The sequence below is a fragment of the Caloenas nicobarica genome, chromosome 14 (genome assembly GCF_036013445.1).
Source record: "Caloenas nicobarica isolate bCalNic1 chromosome 14, bCalNic1.hap1, whole genome shotgun sequence".
In the NCBI taxonomy this organism is placed as follows: domain Eukaryota; kingdom Metazoa; phylum Chordata; class Aves; order Columbiformes; family Columbidae; genus Caloenas; species Caloenas nicobarica.
The window spans coordinates 10,738,297-10,755,896 of NC_088258.1; the positions used below are offsets into that span (position 1 = coordinate 10,738,297).

General features: G+C 39.4%; 1 protein-coding gene across 4 annotated transcripts in view; it reads left to right on the plus strand.

Moving 5' to 3' along the window:
- Positions 1–17,600, plus strand: part of CREBBP (CREB binding protein) — a 95,244-nt gene that overhangs the window by 8,131 nt on the left and 69,513 nt on the right. For 3 of the 4 annotated variants that reach the window (XM_065644507.1, XM_065644511.1, XM_065644508.1), the window contains exon 2: positions 5,962–6,674. In XM_065644507.1, the coding sequence (XP_065500579.1) occupies positions 5,962–6,674 (713 nt within the window). The remainder of the gene's footprint in view (positions 1–5,961; positions 6,675–17,600) is intronic. The other variant, XM_065644509.1, reaches the window with a different exon arrangement.

Below are 17,600 nucleotides of genomic sequence, written 5' to 3' on the forward strand. Positions count from 1 at the left end.
ATGAACACAGCAAAAGATGGCAGAGACAATTTGGATAAGTACAGTAGAGAGAAACTTGAGGTTGTGGCATTGTGATACACAACGTGCAAGTGGAAAGAGATGCTAGGAACTAAACTCGGTGTAATCAGGGAAGGATCTCGGTTTTTTCTCGTTTTCAGGGAAGAAGGAAAGAAGCTGGGAGCAGATCATTTGGTCTTTCCTGTTATCAGGTAGTTGTTGTTAACACATGCATTAGTTGTGGTATAGGGGATATAGATACATCCTGACTTGTGTGTCTGGTGTTTGGACTAGTGTCAGGAGGGTTTTTAAAACTGGATCAATAATACTGGTAGTATTGCAGTGGAGGTTAGAAGAGAACAGATTCTTTTTCATTAGCTTCTTGACTTGTTTGCTCTGTGTAATGAGCTTCAGTTTTGAAAAGTCACTTAGTTGCTAAAATCTTACAGAAATGGATTGGAGGAGATTTTAGGAGCTTGAAGCTACTTTAAAATTAACTAGATTCTAAGATGATAGTGTTCCTTTTGGTTATTGGGTTGCACAAAATGGATCTAATTTAATTGATTTTAGGAACTGTGTCACTGCTTAGTTACATGTCTACCCTGAATGGTGTTCATCTCATGGAGAATCACACTTTGCCAGAAGGCAAGTTGCAAAGGGAGTGTGGTGGAACAAATGCCTCTTTCTCAGTCCCCCATCCTGAAATCCCAGCCACGGGAAAGCAGGAGAACGCACGTGTTACACCATTTTCAAGAAAGGCTAAAAGGCCAATAGAGGCAATTATATACGAATCAGCCTCCCTCCCCTCGCTGGGAAGATCGTGGAGGGGCTGAGGTGAATTTAGTGAGGGGCTACCAAGGAGGTCAGGGTCACTTGCCCTTTGAGAAGAGGCTGAGGGGTTGAGCTACAGACCTCCTGATGTCCGTTCCAACAGGAGTGACTGTGATTCTGTAAGCAAGAGAGCAGTGATAATTACTCTAATGAGTTTCCTGCAGGCAAGTACCTAGAATGCATAAAGGCAAGGCTCGTTTCTGCATATCGATTTATTTGAATTTTGACCAGTCTACTGACTTAGGAATGAACAAACCAGACTGTATTTCTTTGTCGTCCCAAATGGAAGTAGTTCAAAAGATCAGGCAGAAAGAAATTTAGTTAAATATCCGAATCTCTTATTATGCAAGCCATAACTTGTTGGGACTCATCTAGATGCCTGCTATCGGATCTTTCATTTCCCCGTCAGCCTTTAGGGTCTCCTTGCCCCAGCCAGGTCCCTTATCACTCTTCTTTCTCAACCTGGTTGTTAAACATCATGTTCTGAAAAAGAGATGCTCTTCTGAAAGTCGAGGTCAGATGCACGTCAGTTTGCAGTCTTTCTGCGTGTCTTGTTAGGTTAAGATACTAATGTAAAGTTTCCGTACTGGAAATTTTATTTTTTCTATGAATGCATTGTTTAATTGCTCTGAAACATTAAATGCACTAATTGTCTTTTATGAAACAATAAATTACAGAATCCTCAAACCTCGAAAGGAGGTTGGAATGGATGACTGCACTAAACAGTATGGCTATTGAGTTGAGTTACCTGACATTGAATTTAAGGGAATGGCTGGAGCTCTGAACTGTTGAGGCTTTGTCTGCTGGGGTCTGGCATGATTGAAAGAAGCCTTACAAAACAAAATTGGACTCACTGAAATGTTGGCATGGAAGAAAGGCAGGGTGAAAATACTGCTTGTCTGCCGGGACTGCAGTGTGACTTCAGCGTCTGCTCCGTGGATGGGCGGTCAGAGGTTGGGACAGAAAAACTCCCCATCACATTTCAATGTAAAAACCATGAAACTGAATTCAGTGCTTCTCCTCTTGTTTGCTGTGTGGTACCTTTGTGATAATAAATCACGTAAAGAAATACCTTCGAATCTTTGTCACCTTTCCAGGTTGACCTAACGGGGAAAAAATTAGTGACATTGAAACAGGTTAATTGATTGTATATGTATATTAAGAGTCTGCTGATAACAGTTGCAAGTAGTGGTACAGATTAAAATGTTCTGCCTGAAAATGCAGCACTGTTGTTTTTTGGTTTTTGTTTTTTTTCTTCTGAGAAGGCTTAGTAGGAAACAGAACATTTTTTGCTCTGGTTGCTGAAAGTGTTGTCCAGGAAGGCAGAAAACTGTGACATTTAAGCTCATAAAACTGAAATTAGGAGAGGGTGTGTCTCAAGTGTGGTTATCTTCTATGTTTGAAAAATAGATGCTCACAAAATGCAAAATTCTCCAACTGGAAAAGGAACCCTTTGAAAAGAGTGGGGGTGTTGTCGTTGCCTAGTACTTTTCCATCCCTTCCGAAATACAAGTTATTTGTTCTTTGGCTCTCTCCTGTTAAGAGGCTGTTTGGTTTTTATGTAACAGAGATAATGAAAGGTGTGAGGTTTAGGATCAGAAGTGCTGCGTTAGAGACAAGACGCTTCGAGGTGGGTCTCTGCGGCCTTAGTCAGCTCTGCTGCTTGCTGGGCACTGAAGTCAGACGTGTGCCTGATGAGAGAAGGGAAACTGTCCTCTTGTAAAACAAAGACCACTTTTCTGTTCTCCGTGTGCTGGGTAAGTAGCAGGTTTGAGAGATGGAGCAGGTACAAAGCTCGGTAATTGGAGTGGGACTTCTCTCTAGGGTGTTTTTTGGACGTTGCTTCAGTTAACTCTATGTAAAGGCAAAGGCATCTCAGTTTTGTTGTGGTTTGGTGGGGTTTTTTTAGACTCCTGGTAGCTGTCATCGGCTTGGAGAAATAGTTGAAGCATTGGGGATGGGATCGGTTATGTTCTTTTCGTGAGGATGGGGGGACTGAGGTTCTTTTCATTTTGCTACCAGTAGAAGTGGGCAGCCTTCCTATGGCAGATTTTTATGTGTATAAATGCATTTATTATTTTTATAACTGCCAAGACAATCTTATCTGCATGGATTTGTTGCAGACATACTCAAGTAGACTTTTGTTTTCCATTGTATTTTATAACTGTTGTAAAATCCACCTTGTGTTGATGTTTTTAATGTACAAGACTGATTAAAATATAAAAGCAGGAAGATTAATCATTACCTGAACGTTTGAATACTTTGAGAATTTTTACATGGCCACTGTGCTGTTTACCTGCTTTTTATTTTCCTGCTGGCAGAGCTGTAAACTTTCCATGTCTAACCCTAATGTATAGCCTTCTTACAGGAGCTTAGGAGTGGTAGATTATTTTACGTTTGAAGAGGCAGCCTTCCCAAACGCTTTCTTCGCTCTTTTTGTAAACTGCAAAAACATTTCCCTTCCTTGGCAAGAATGTTAAGAGTCCAGCCAGCCAAATAAAAAAAATTGAGCACTTGTACTCTGACATCCCATATTGAAATACAACTGGAAAAAACCCCACACTTCTCTTTTTAAGCCACAGCAGCATCTTCTCTCTACACGTTTTGTGACTTCTCTGCTCCTGGCCCTGCATGTGGGCCACACGCACACATGTATTTTGTTATGAAATATTAACAATTTAGGTGTAGAAGCTTGGAAAAACACTGTTTCATTGGATTTACCCAAGTTGTCTCCACAAGCGCTGTGAACCTTGAACTTCCCAGCGAGGCAGGGTGACAAGAGCAGTCTAAGAAAGGTGAAGGCTCAGCCGTGGGCCCCGTGTCACCAGCCTTGGTGACACACAGGCAGATGGCTTTGGGTGGACTCCAGCCTGCAGCTCTGCCAAAACAGACAATGGGGTTAGAGAGGAATGGAAGGTTAAAAATAGTGAAATCTAGGAAGAAGGAAGGTGGAACCAAAATAGAGAGGAAGAGATGCAAATTGCAGCATATAGTGAGCGTTGAGTGGTTGTGTGGGAAAGAGGAGAGATGAAGCCATTGCTGAAAGGAATGTGGTTGAAGGTACACCAGGAGTTTCTGTAGAAGATAAGCTGAAAAGATGAACTAAACAACTGAAGGGAAATCCAGCAAGTAAGAGAGAAATTAAAAATACTTTAGTGAACCTAGCTAATGAAAACATTAGTTTGTTACTTCCCTGCTTGAAAGGGAGTAGGTGGTCTGTTCTGAGCTGTGGTGCATTTTGTTGTAGCCACTGCGATGCAAGGCTGGAAGAATTCTTCAGAGCTTATTGGCTTCAGTAGGTGATGGTGGCAAAATGTTGGCTCCTAAAGGACATGCTGCTGTGGGTGCTTCAAAACAGGCAGAACTTAATATTTTTGTGTATGTTTACTGTGACCGTTCAGGTAATTCACTGGTCATTGCAACACATCTAAAAATTAACTTTTCTTCGGTTGGGTTGAATTGTAAATTTGAATGCTGATGAAATGCGTTGTATGGAGATGTGCTGAAATGTGCTGGTAATGCATCTTAGCTTTGCGATACAGGTGAAGTGTTATTGGCCTTTTGTTGTTTGTTTTCAATGCAGTTAAGTGCGGTCCAGGCTGTCACTGGCTGAACAATCATATGCCACTTCTGCAACCTGAGTCCTGCAACGACTTTTTGTGGTTGAACAGTGAATTAAACTTCAAAATAATGAAACTTTTGCAATGCTCTTATTTAGAAAAGAACTTTTGTTTGCTCTAATCTGGAAAAAAATGGGTTTGTCTTGCTCACTGTGAGGGACTGGGGTTTTTCAGGACTAGCTTGGAGAGGGCAAAATAAAGTTTTCACACATTTTTGTTACTTTACACTAAAAAGTGATTGTTTCAGATCACATTCTTGGACTGGAAAACTTCTCTGAGATGTGCTGTATGTTTGAACAGCTGCTCTGATGAATTGAGTCTAGTCTGCTCACATGTTTATTAATGTTGCTGTACTCTCTTGTCCTTATGTCTTCAGACATAACTTTTAATTTTAACATGGAAGTACCTAACTTCCTATTTTTTAGTACATACCAAAATAACATTGTTACACAGACATCACTTATGACACGCAGTAAACATTTGAGTGAACTTGAGCTACTCCTTTTCAAAAACAAAACAATCCTCCACTTTTTGTCAGTCTGAATGTTGCAGCCAGGCAGAGCAGTTCCTTCAAGTGGCTTAATGAAGATTTGATTGATTTATTTTGCTCATCTGCAGAGTGTGTGGATTAGCTCTGTCAATATTGGGCATGATAAATGAGGGCTGGGCACTTAGAGAGCAATTTGGATTATTTGAGCTGTTCAGGGATCGAGAAGTGACTTGATTCAAGAGGCATTACAAGGAGAAAATGCTGAGTGCCTTTTGGGATCTTCTGAGGCAGTGGATCATGGTACAAATCAATGACTAGAAACTGATGTTGAACACATTTATAGGTGAGACTGGGATCAAACTTACCGAAGAAGTAGTTGTTGTCTTTTGATCAAGCCTGGAAGCCTTGCTGGGAGATGTTCTTTGACCATACACAAACATAAATTAGAAGGTTGAAGTAGGATTGCTGGCTGAAATGCAGTGGCCTGGGGTTGCATAGGAGGTTGGAGAAGGTGATGTAATTGCTCTTTTGGAAGAGTAAATCAATAGGGGAAAAAAACCAAAAAACAACTCAAAAGACCCAAAACTAAGCAAACAACAACAAAAAATAAACAAAAACAACAAAAGGAAAAAAAAGAAAACCTCGTGATGTTTCTGGTGCCTTCTTTTGCCAAAACAAGAGAAACTGAGGAGTTAGGTGGCACAAATACAATGATCTAACCTGAGTTTCTTAAGCTTGGTGCAATGTGTTTCAAAAGTTTTGCGAAAAACCGCTACTTCTGGGCCAGTGCTCGACCCAGTCTGGTTGTGTGTGCACAGTGTGTGTCAATGGCTCCACTTTCTGAAGGACTCTGGAGTTTGTGTCACAGAGGCCCTCGCTCGCTTGCTGTCAATGTTGAGTCTCGCATAAAGATGTACCTTAGTGTGTGTCGTTGTTTAAGACTAGTACAGCGCAGTGTGAATGAATATTTTAGTCACTTGTTTGTCAAGTTTTTCTCACCGATATTTCTGTTTTAACTTGTAGATTTTGGATCTTTGTTTGACCTGGAAAACGATCTTCCTGATGAGCTGATCCCCAATGGCGAGTTGGGCCTTTTAAACAGCAGTGGGAACCTTGTTCCAGATGCAGCTTCCAAACACAAACAGCTTTCCGAACTTCTAAGGGGAGGCAGCGGCTCTTCCTTAAACCCAGGAATTGGAAATGTGAACTCCAATAGCCCTGTCCAGCAGGGAGTTGGCGGTCAAGTTCAAGGGCAGCCGAACAGTGCTAATATCAGTAATCTGGGTGCTATGGGTAAGAGCCCTTTAAACCAAGGAGACTCTTCTGCTTCAGGCCTGGCAAAACAAGCAGCCAGCACCTCCGGACCTACCACACCCGCATCACAAACACTGAACTCTCAAGCACAAAAACAAGTGGGGATGGTGACGAGCAGCCCTGCAACATCACAGACTGGACCTGGGATATGTATGAATACTAATTTCAGTCAGACACACCAGAGCCTTCTCAACAGTAATTCTGGTCACAGTTTAATGAATCAGCCTCAGCAAGGACAAGGGCAGGTAATGAATGGATCTCTTGGGGCAGCTGGAAGAGGAAGGGGAGCAGGAATGCAATATTCTGCCCCTGCCATGCAGGGGAATGCAGGCAGTGTGCTGGCAGAGACTTTAACCCAAGTATCTCCACAGATGGCTGGTCACGCCGGACTGAACACAGCACAGACAGGAGCAATGACTAAAGTATGTACATATAATTTAATATATTCTATTTATTGCACTTGTTTTGGTTTTGTTTTTTTTCCATACAGGTGTTTAGAAAAATGTAGTAGATTCTTTTCTGGAACAGAACCGAAGAATGCACTTCCCTGAGTCTGTAGTTTTCTATTTCAATCACCAGTGACATCAGGAAAGAAAGATAATTGAAACAGTATTTCTCATGTAATCAGAAATGAAAGCACTTGTTGAAAAATACATCCTTGAAGTTAAAAGTTGGATAGTATCTTAGTAGGGTGAATTGGAAAAGTGTAGCATAATCCTGCACAAAGGAAGCAGATTATAGTTTCTGTGCAGGATCTGAATTTAGCTTCCAGACAACAATATCTTGTAAAGCAATGTGAAAGTTGTTAGAGAAATATTTGTAGATTGAAGGGAGAGGTGTAGCGATTGGTCTTCTTGTCAAGGACCACTGTCAACAGCTGTGCAGTGAATGTTTTTCAAATGTAGAGAGACTGGTCTGGAAACATTACATTCTGCATAGATTGCCAAGCTACTGCAAACTCTGCAAAAGGGAAGGGCAGGGTCTAGGCAAGAAGTCTCGTTCAGTGGCCATTGCAGATTGGGGCAGGGTATATATACACCTGGAAGTATCTGCCTCTGTCTTGGGGCACTGCTCTGGCCCCGCTTGATATAGACATTGCTTTTGAGTTATTTTCCAGGCGTGAGCTTAGAGAAGGATTGTGAACTGCCTTTCAGTTGGAAAGCAGTGTGCCTCATCTCTTGTCTGTGCTGCTTTGTGTCCAGTTCCTTCCTGAAACTTTGGCAAACCCATCCTGTTACAAAATGTAGAAAATTATAATTTAAACTCTGATACTTTATCTGTTCATACATCACTAGTCATTATTATTGTAGTTTATTAACATGTAAGTGTTAATTCATTAATGTGTTGGCAATCACAGAAAAAATCGCCTGGCGTAGAAGAAATCAGGCTCTCTGAATAAATGCTGATGTCATTGTGGAGTGCCACATAGTTCACTTTAAGTTTTGAAAATGAAAATATAAAAAGCATTCTCTTGGCACTGAAGGAGATCTCTTTGCTTGAAAAAGAGATGCTTGTGGTCTGAGTGAGGGTCATGTGAAAGAGGGTATAGCTGTCTCCAGCCTCCAAATTGGCTAAATTTGTTGTATGGATGGGGTTGGTCTACACAGGAAGAAATTCAGCTTATCTTTCATTTGGGTTTTTTTGCAGTTTGTGGGAAGAGTGAGAAATTCTAATTATCTGACACAAGGTTATCTAAGTTCTTAGAAGCAGATTTTTTCCTAGCCACTATGTAGTTATGTGATGAAACTACCTTTTTTTTTTTTTCTTTAAAGTGATGTAACTCAAGTAGAATTGCCTCAAAGCAAAGGGACTTGCCTGTAGTCTTCATGTGACAGAGCATGAATGAACTTGGAGGAGGAGGTTCTCTGATGTCTTGGTTTCTTTTAAACAAACTCATCCTGGTAAAGAGTAGGTCAGCACTCAAATTCTGTTTTTCAAGCTGCAAATGGGATTCGCCAGCTCAGGAAGACGACCTGGACTTTCTCAGTTAGCATATGCTCAAGAAGTAAAAGTTAATGTGGACAAAAGAATAGTGGAAGCGTTCCTGTTACACATCTAATAGTTGGCCCTTGTATGCCGGGCTGTGCTTGGCAGTGGTGTTGCATTTCCAAAAGATTAGAGCAAAATTAGTGATTTCAAAAGTTCTTAGACACAATGTTGTTTGGAGAAACTGAAAAGGTAGGACTGTTAAATGACAGCATAAGTGATAAAATGGTGCTTCTGTGAAGGTGTTAGCACTTAAGAGAAAACAATTTTTAAAGCTTGGCCAGCTTATAAAAATAGAAGAATTGGTGTTTTCCAGGGCTCCATCTCATGTTCAACAAGATGAAGCTTAAAAGCATTGCGTGATTTCTTTTTTTTTTTTAAGTTTTTCTTTATGTCTTAATTTTCTCTTGGTAAGAGAGCAAGTGAGCTCAATATTTTATGCTTCCATTTAGGAACAAATTACTTGTTCCCTCATTTTTCTCCTGACAAGCAAACGTGTTCTCAATTTTTTCTGTTTTCTTTAATAGACATTTGAGGATTGACATCCTCTTCCAGTCTCTTCCCACCCCCCAGTTTATTGCCCTAATAGGATTATCAACTGTGATTGTATGTTAGCTTGTTCTCTTATTGATGTTCCAGTTGTGATCAAAACTTTTTAAAAAAGTAAAGAAATATTTCAGTGTTTGTCTTTTCTTCTGAAACTGAAATTTCTGCTGAAGGAGAATGTGGGCTAGTTTGTTTTTTCACCTTCTGTTCCCTGGTGTTTACTGCATTATGTATACAGCTTAAAGGATTGGAAGAGCAGCAATAGAAGTGGGGAGACAGCTGGGCTCCCTAATAGTGCATGTGCCTAACTTGACTAAATGCCTTGAAATGCGGCTGCCATTGTGCTTGAAGACCTGTATCAAGGCTGGAAGTAAATTCTCTAGGTGGTGACTGTAGCAATATATCCTAAGGTAAAGAAGGAGTTCTGAAATACAAATGCAGAAAAAAAAAATCTAAAATAACTTTTTAAGCCAAGATTTTCTTGTTATGTTTAAAGTAAGTAACGTGCATCACGGATTCACCTAATTCAAGCATGGCTCAGAAGCCCCTTTTTCTCAAGTCAGTGTGTTTATGTGCAGTATGCGGCACTCCTGACCCTTTATGGTTTGGGACCAGTTTTGTTGGGCAAGACCTTGCTTCCTTGATGGTTTGCTCTAATCCTTTTTTAGTAAATGGCTAATCAAGGAAAGTCAGTTGCTTTTTCTGTTTTTCTTTCTTGTGGCATGTTTTCGTAAGCGTTCTTTCTAGTAAGAGAAAAAGAAGGAAAAAGAAAATCCAGAATCCGATCCCTTCTCCTGCTCTCAGAAATAACTGGGATTCGTTTCATCTGAAGCGTCATAAGCCAATATTGTTAATTTTGAGCTGGACTTGCCATTTTAAGGAAGCTCTTGAAAGAATGAAAATTATCCCAGAAATTAACATGATAACTCAAACTCATGATTCATGTGCTTGCATAATTCGAAGGTGGTGCACAAACCTTACCCCTAACCAATCAAAAAGGGAATGAAAAATAACTGATTCCCAAAGTCAGAGGGCCTTAAGGTGCTGACATCAAGATGAAAGTTTTTCCATTGATAGGGAGAGATTAAAGCAAAATATTTCCTCTATCTAGAGAGACATGAGCAAAGGATTTAATGGATTTCATGCGATCCTCCAGAGGAAGCAACCTGTCAATCCAAGTTAAACAATAACTATTAAAGTAATAGTTGTGTTTTCTTGGGAGTATGTAGCATGTTCTTGATAGCCCAGAATATTTTTGGAAATAGGGAGTAGGGTAGTCCCTGGGAAGGTTTTGTGAATTTGAACATACAGCTGGCCACAGCTGTGCAGTTTGCATATTTGTGTTTATTTAGAGCTGCTGCTTTGTGATTTTGGCTTGTCCGAGATCATCTGGAAACCTTTGAGGAAACCTCTTTTCTATACGACTGTATATATCTCTGCTCCGTTCACTACCAGACTCCTTTCCCGTAACAATTTTGCTTGTAACTGTGGCATTGTGGCCCTGTTTTCTTGGACAACACTACAAGGATAGCTTCATTTGACTAGGTTGAAGTTCTTTAAAGAAATCTGCTTAAAAGAGCAGAAGGATTCTTCTTTGAACAATTACCACTTGGCGGGGGTAGAGGAACAGATCATCTTGTCACAGGAATTCCCGGAGTAGCAGAATTGACCTTTTGTGTTGTGCCATGCTTTTTGTACTGTGTATTAAGTCCAGACAACGTGTTCAAACCATCTAGAAAATGTTTTTAAATTAGAGGGGTTTTTAAGTGTGTTGATTGTCAAACACTTTAAGCAGCAGCAGAGCTAAGCAGATGGCCTATTGCTTCCGTAGAAGTGAGCACATCAATGCAAGTGTGCTCTGTGCATCGTACTCTCCTGTTGCTGTGAGAGTTCGTCTTTCTCAAATGAGGGAGACGAAGCCTCTTTGTGGCTGGCAAGGTCTTGAAGTTGTGTTTCTGTAGATTAGATGTTATATAGTCTCTTGCTGGGATGCATTCCCCTTGTCATGATGCTGCTAGCAAAGCCTGTGGAAAATCAGAAGAATATTTTGGGAAGTTCCCATTTATTTTGTATGGTACTCGAAGTTCCTTTTTGTGCTCTGTTGAGAGTTTTGGACAGTGATTCACCTAATTGGTACTTCTGCCTTTTCCCTTAAGTAGCAGTAAAGTCCTATTGAAATGAGTAGGACCTCTCGAGTGTTTTCTTTTTCATGTGTTTCCAAGGTGCAGTGCTTCCTTACATGATTCTGTAAAAGGAATCACCTTTTCTTCGGTAACTTTAGAGCCCTGTTACTCAAGTAAGGATGTACTGGTACCCAGCAGCAGAAACTTAGGAACAAATCCTGGAGTTGTGTGTGGCCAATAATCTAGAGAAGCTGTTGCTTTGAAGCTGTAGAGAAACTACAGCATGCTGGGGGCTCTTTTCAAAGTGGTTTTCTATATAGAATTAATAAACCCACTTCAAAGTTACTTTTCTTTCTGAAAGGTGCAGTTTAATCAAACATGTTATTGGGCTCTGCATGCCCCATAAAAGGATGTAATCGTTTGGTCAGATCTTAGTCTGAATCTATAAAGAGATCAGGAGAAAATGGTTATTTACTCTCATACCTAGTTATGTGGATTACAACATTATTGGCTTTTTGTAAAATGCCTTTTCAAGATTCTAGATTTTAAGTAAACTTATGCTACAGATTTTGAAAGTTATAGAGGAAAATATTTGTATTGATGTAAACTAGAACCTGTCTGGCAGGGAGGCACTGGTGGAAAAGCTGATCTGGCTGGCAGATCTTCCAATGTAGTATTTCAGATGATCTGGTAGTAATGAGTTTAGATGCAGAGTTCAAAGTGCTGTGTGCAAGCGATAAATTTTCCTTACTTGTGCATTTATGTATTTAACTGGAAGTTGGTACCAGTAGTAGGATTGGCACCAGAATCTTACAGATGAAAAATATCACGAACTGTGCAAAAATAGACCAAATATGCTGGATTTCCGCATACAAATTCAGAGCAATCTTTTATCTTAACTGTATTGGCCTAATTAATTTGAATAGGGCATGTGGTCAACTTTGTTGTAGTTGAAATAGCCACATGACGGTGCATGTTGCAGTAGTAGTTTCAGATTAAAGATGAGGAGGAACTCTTACCAGAAGAGAACTTCAGAAAACTGTAAAACCATTTTTTTGTCTACCAAGAGAATAACTAGCTGCCTCTTTGCCTTTTTTTTTTTTTCCATTTTTTTTTGTTTGGTTGGTTGGTTTGTTTGGGTTTTTTTTTTGTGGGGGCGGTTTTTGGTGGTGGGGGTTTTTGTTTGTTTGTTTGTCTGGTTTTTAATTGCTGAGCTATAAAAGAACTGAATTCTGTTATCTGTTGTTTCCTGGCTGGGGGTATTACAATACATGTGCCGTTCACAAGCATGTTCACAATTTTGCTTCCTATGTTCACTGAGTGGAGTTTTGGTGTTGGAGATTAATCTTGAGTAAATTTAATAAGATAGTGAACTAACCTAAAGAGCAACAATTCTGGTACAAGACTTCAGTTGTATATGTAGTTATGTTGCTTGACTCAGTGTTTTGAGGAATCTGTACTAAGGAAAGTCTGTGGTGAGAAAAGATGAAGTGAATTATTTAATCAGATTACCCAGTTGATTTTGCTGAGTACCAGATTTAGATACACTTGCTGATTGTGAACTAAGTCAGCTGAAGATGTTCTCATTCCTTTGCAGTTCTGTGTATTTTAGCAAACTGCTGGTGCTGTTTGTTTTCCTGGTGACTCTCAATCTGTCTGAAGCTGCCTGAATTGTCTTAACGTGACTTGCAGTTAATTTGCTTCTCATCCTCGAAGTTGTCCATTCGAGGCTGCCAAGCTGACTGTCTCCCAGCAGACCATGCCTCTGGCAAACACAAATAGCCAGTCCACATTGTATTCCAAATAACGCTGCTTCCCAGTTTCGGGGAACTCTTAATAATGTTACAGACTTGACCATAGTTGCTTGGTTCTTTGTTGAATAACTGTCACCAGAACAACATTTTTAGTGAGAAGAGATATGTGCTTTTATAATAATACAAACAGAAGAAGGGTATAAGTATATAGAAGCACATAACAGCAAAACACACTGACTTGTAGTAAAATTAAAATATCTGTAATGCAGTTTTGTTTTGAAACTTGACCATGCAGAGTGATACTCTGCAGATGAGTTTACTCTGATATGCTACAGAGATTTGCTGACTTAAAAAGCTCACTCACCACAGCTATTACTCCTGGCACCTGAAATGGAGTTGTTTCCTATTTCTAGTACGTGAGTTACCTGTCATTTGCAGTTGTGCAATGCCACTGGAGATCTCTGAAGCGATAGGCACTTGGCGTCTGTCTTCTGCTTGAGCAGGTATCTGGGTTCCGTCTGGCTCTAGCGCTGCAAGGTGAATGCAGCCTTCACAGAGGCAGACCGCGGCTTGGTGTTCCCTCTTTGTATTGCCAACTTGGGCACTTAAAACGCTCGACTCTTTTCACTTGTGTTGGCTTATCATCTGGCTGACAACAAGGAAATGTTGGTACTAACTTTTCAGAGCAGAATTTTTGCCATTATCTTCTACTGTAGTATCACAACACAAATGTTGAGGATTTTGTCACGCTGCATCAAATTGATTGCCGTCTTGTCATTCTTCAATTTTTGTTGTTGGAATGGGGTTTATTTCTAAGTAGTGTGTCTGAAAGAAGGTTTTGGAAGTGAAACTAGCGGAGCAACTGGTTCTTTTGGAAGCCACAGATTGAAAGCAAGATTTCTAGTGGTGGGTTTTTTTCTGGTTTATTAAAACGACCAAGTGAGCTTCCAAGTCCTTACTAACAGATGTGACTGAAATTATTTCTTTCAAGTTTTTAGACTGTTTTCACATATCTTCCTGCTGCTGTTCATACTTCGTTGGTTTTTATTTTTCAGTATACAGGTAAAAAATGACTCCTTGAGAGGGAGAAAAACTTAAATGTCAGTGTGTAGAAGTTAAGAAATGCCTGGTTACTTCATTAAGAAGGAAATGTCTTTGTCATAGTAATTGTCTTAATAGACTCCGATCATGCACATAGATACTACTGCACGGGAGCATTTCTGATGACAAGACCTGTTAGAAAGTTTCAAAACTTCTCCTTACTTAAAATGATAAGCTTAATATTTGTACTTGATAGTGAGCTGTGATTATATTGGGAATCCTGTAATTGGAAGTACATACAGAAGTGTGTCAAAGCAGCTGGTGTTACGGTCTGAAAACTAAATGCTGGTGGTCTGCTTCCTTAGAAAAAAGGCAATGTGGGAAACTTGGAAAATTACCTATAGCATGATACAGACTGTGTCAGCTCACCTAAGAAGCAGACCAGGAGTGGAGAAGCAGTGAGAGAAGACAATTCTCCTTCTGTGGCTTCCGTAAGAGAAAGACCCTTTGTTGAAGTACAAATGGGACACCTTCTACCATCAGACAAAAAATAACATTACATTTGAAAGTTGCACTTCGGAATTTTGAAATCCCCTCACTTAGAGGGTTAAGATTTCAATAGAAGAGGCCACACTTGGGTGTGCCCAAGGCTACTTTATAGCGGGCAGGCTATTTTTTTTACCTAAGTCCATTTTTGTGTGGCATTCGTAGTTTGATTTTGCACCTTTGTCTGTTGGCTTTGAATGGCATGTGCTCATTTCTCCTCCCCACCCTCCTCCTTGCTGCTACAGTAAAGGGTATTTACTCCAGAAATTGCTGTGACTGGGTAGGGAAGTGGCACACTAAGCTTATTGTTTGTGTTTTAACTGTTTGTACATAATCCAAGCAATGGCTTTAATTTTAAGGCTGGAAATACTTTGTGGAATTAAGATTTAGATGAATGAGGACTTCAGATTATTTTTGAACTCCTGATGCTACAAAAACTATCTCTAAGTAGCATCTGGAAATGTTGGTACTAACATGTTCTGAAGATGTGCAAGCCCCAAAGTGACAGTTGTATTCTTTGGTAGGTATACGTACGAATCTGTTTTAGGTTTGGCAAATTAGAAGCATACTGTGCCATGAAAGGGATTCAGTAGTGCCTTTGTTTTAGAATGAATCATAATGAAAATACAGCATGTTAAATATAGGAGCACCCTTGCCAAAAGGATCTATGAAATGGACTTTTAGAAAACAGCAGTAAATAGATTATTTAACAGTGTCTGAGAGATGCTGCTGTTTAGGGACAGAAAGGTTTTATGTTTTCAGAGTGACTGCAGCATAATGCCGTCCTATCTGTATGGTGGTATTTTTTTTTTTAAAGAGGGTTTTTAAAAGCAAATGAAAAACAAATGCCCTTTGAAACTTCTGGCAAATTGACTAGATTAAATAACTACCTTTACAATGGGAGGATCTCCATACCTTGGAGATGGAAAACTTTTGGAACACCACAAGTCGAAGATGGAATCTCATTCTTGGATTGAGCTGTGTTTGCTTCCCGAGTCTGATATTGGGCATCTTGGGTTAAAATACATTTCTGGATAATACTGTGTGCGGGCTGCTTTCGGTGGGAAGTGTCTGTGTACAGGCCTGGTTTGTTCACACTTATCAATTTTGAGCATGTGTTTAAAATATGAATCAGATCTTACCTTGTGGAAAAACCCATTGAGAAGTCTCTTGATAGCTTTGCGTGAATTCTTATATCTTCAATGGGAGCATTTTTCTACAGAAAGACTGGAGATTTCAAGGTAGTTCTTCAAGTCAGTGTGATGTTTCAAAATAAACATACTTGGCTCTTGGAGTTATTTAAAAATTTTTTCAACAGTGTAAATTATTTATAGTTATGTTTCTCCTTAGCTACTGTTAATGTCAAGCTATGATATTTGTGCTAAGTGGTTGTTTTGAGTAAGCTATATTGATTTTTTTTTTAAATATATTTAATGTAACCTGTAGTGTAAATTTGTTTCTTGTCTATTTTGATTTCCCCTTCCCCCCACCCAGTTCTGGATTTAAATAGAATAATTGCTTCTTTTAGAAGAAGAGTCCCTCCCCTCAGTGTATCCACTTTTCCTTTAGGTTTCGTCTCTGCCAAGGAGAGTACATACTGTAAAAAACCAGAAACATAATACCTCTTTTCATTATATTTTTGAGACAACTTTTGTGTTGCTGTTACTCTGTAGAGCTGTTATTGCCTTTTCCCCATCTCTGTAGAATACTGCATCACACAGACTGCCTGATAATCTATCTTTGGCCAGCTTCTGGGAGATAAATGGGAAATAATCTCTGAAATAGTGCTACTGTTTTTCTTACCAAAACAGTTTATTCCTTATACTAAATTTTTGAAGCATGACGCCTTCTCCTTCTCCTTGGCTCTCTCCAGCCAACTGTAGGAACTCCAGAGCTGCTGAGATGCCAGCAGACACATCTGTAAATTCTTTTGTGGCCTGTTGAGTACATTTCGAAAGGCTAATATCTACAATACAGAAAATAAAGGAAGAAGCACAACCTTTGTATTGAGATTTGCTGTTGGTTTAGAAACTGACATTTAGCTTAGTGATGATGAAGTACAGGAATTGGGAGGGGACAGGGATATCTGGGTTGAGATTCTGCGTTGTAAAATTCTATTTTGATGTGACTATAAATGTGTTTTAGTACACGCTTCTGGAAGTAAGTCATAATGATTTTGGCCTGTGAATATACAATGAAGTATCTGTAGAGGTGTGTGTTAACTGAATTTCCATCTTTCAAAATCCTCTTTTTAACTGTTGTTGAATTATTGTTTGTGTTGAAACGAGATTTCCTTGATGAAACAAACCTTTGCAACATCTTTAGTTAATTTTGTGGTTCTGATTAACTTTCTATTCTTATGTAGTAAGAATAGTTCTTTATCTGAAGAAAGTCACTCTTTCTGCTTGACACTTGTGAAAGCTCTTGAAGCAATTGGAATAAATTGATCAATTGTGGCTAATTATCCATTAGAGCTTTGAAGCTTTTATTTTCAGAAGTTACTCTCATTTAGAAGTCAGGCTTCTGAGCTTTATTTTTTATTTGTAAGTACAACAGTGATGCTCCATGCAGAAATTACTTTGATTCTTCCTATAGCTCTCAGGCTCCTGCAGAATTTTGGAGACTCTTTCTTTAGACATAAACAGAGTGCAAGCATATTATTGTTTTGGTTTGTGTTTGGGTTTGTTTGTTTGTTTGTTTTTTCTTGGAAAAGGTTAATTTCTAGTTAAATGTATTAAAAGAGTTTGTTCTCTATATATCCAGTCAAGTGTAAAGAGTGTTTTCCCACAAAATTCTGTCTTTTCTATTTCACTAATTATGCAGAAATATTTGTATATTCAAGTGGTCTTGTTCCACTGGAATACTTAAATTTGTCTTTGACCTCTGAAATGCTTGGAAGAGAATTTCAAATCTTATTACAAGTGGTAATAAAACACCTAGCTGCTTCTCAATGGGATTTAAAAATTTTTATTTCTAGCTTTATCAAATCTTTCATCATGTAATAAAGGATGAAGTAAATTACAGTTATTCCTGGGCATCTGTTTTTTTTTTTTTCTTTGAGTTGGTTTCCTACTGAAGAGCAAGACACTAAATGCTTCGTGACTGTTGCGGGAGGCTGCTGGGGTAGCAGTTCACTGACAGAGGTGGGAGAGGGGAGACTTGGAGCACAGCCAGGGCTTCCTCTGGGCACTGCTGGCCAGATCACCATTTAAATCTCAAAACTGATTCTTGAAATGTTATTTTTTAAAAGCATTCTTGTTACTTATTGACTTTAAAAGCGAGGGAATTTAAATTAGTATTTTTGTCAAACTGCCAAATCTGCAGATTGGTTTAGGTGAGGTGCTCTCACCTC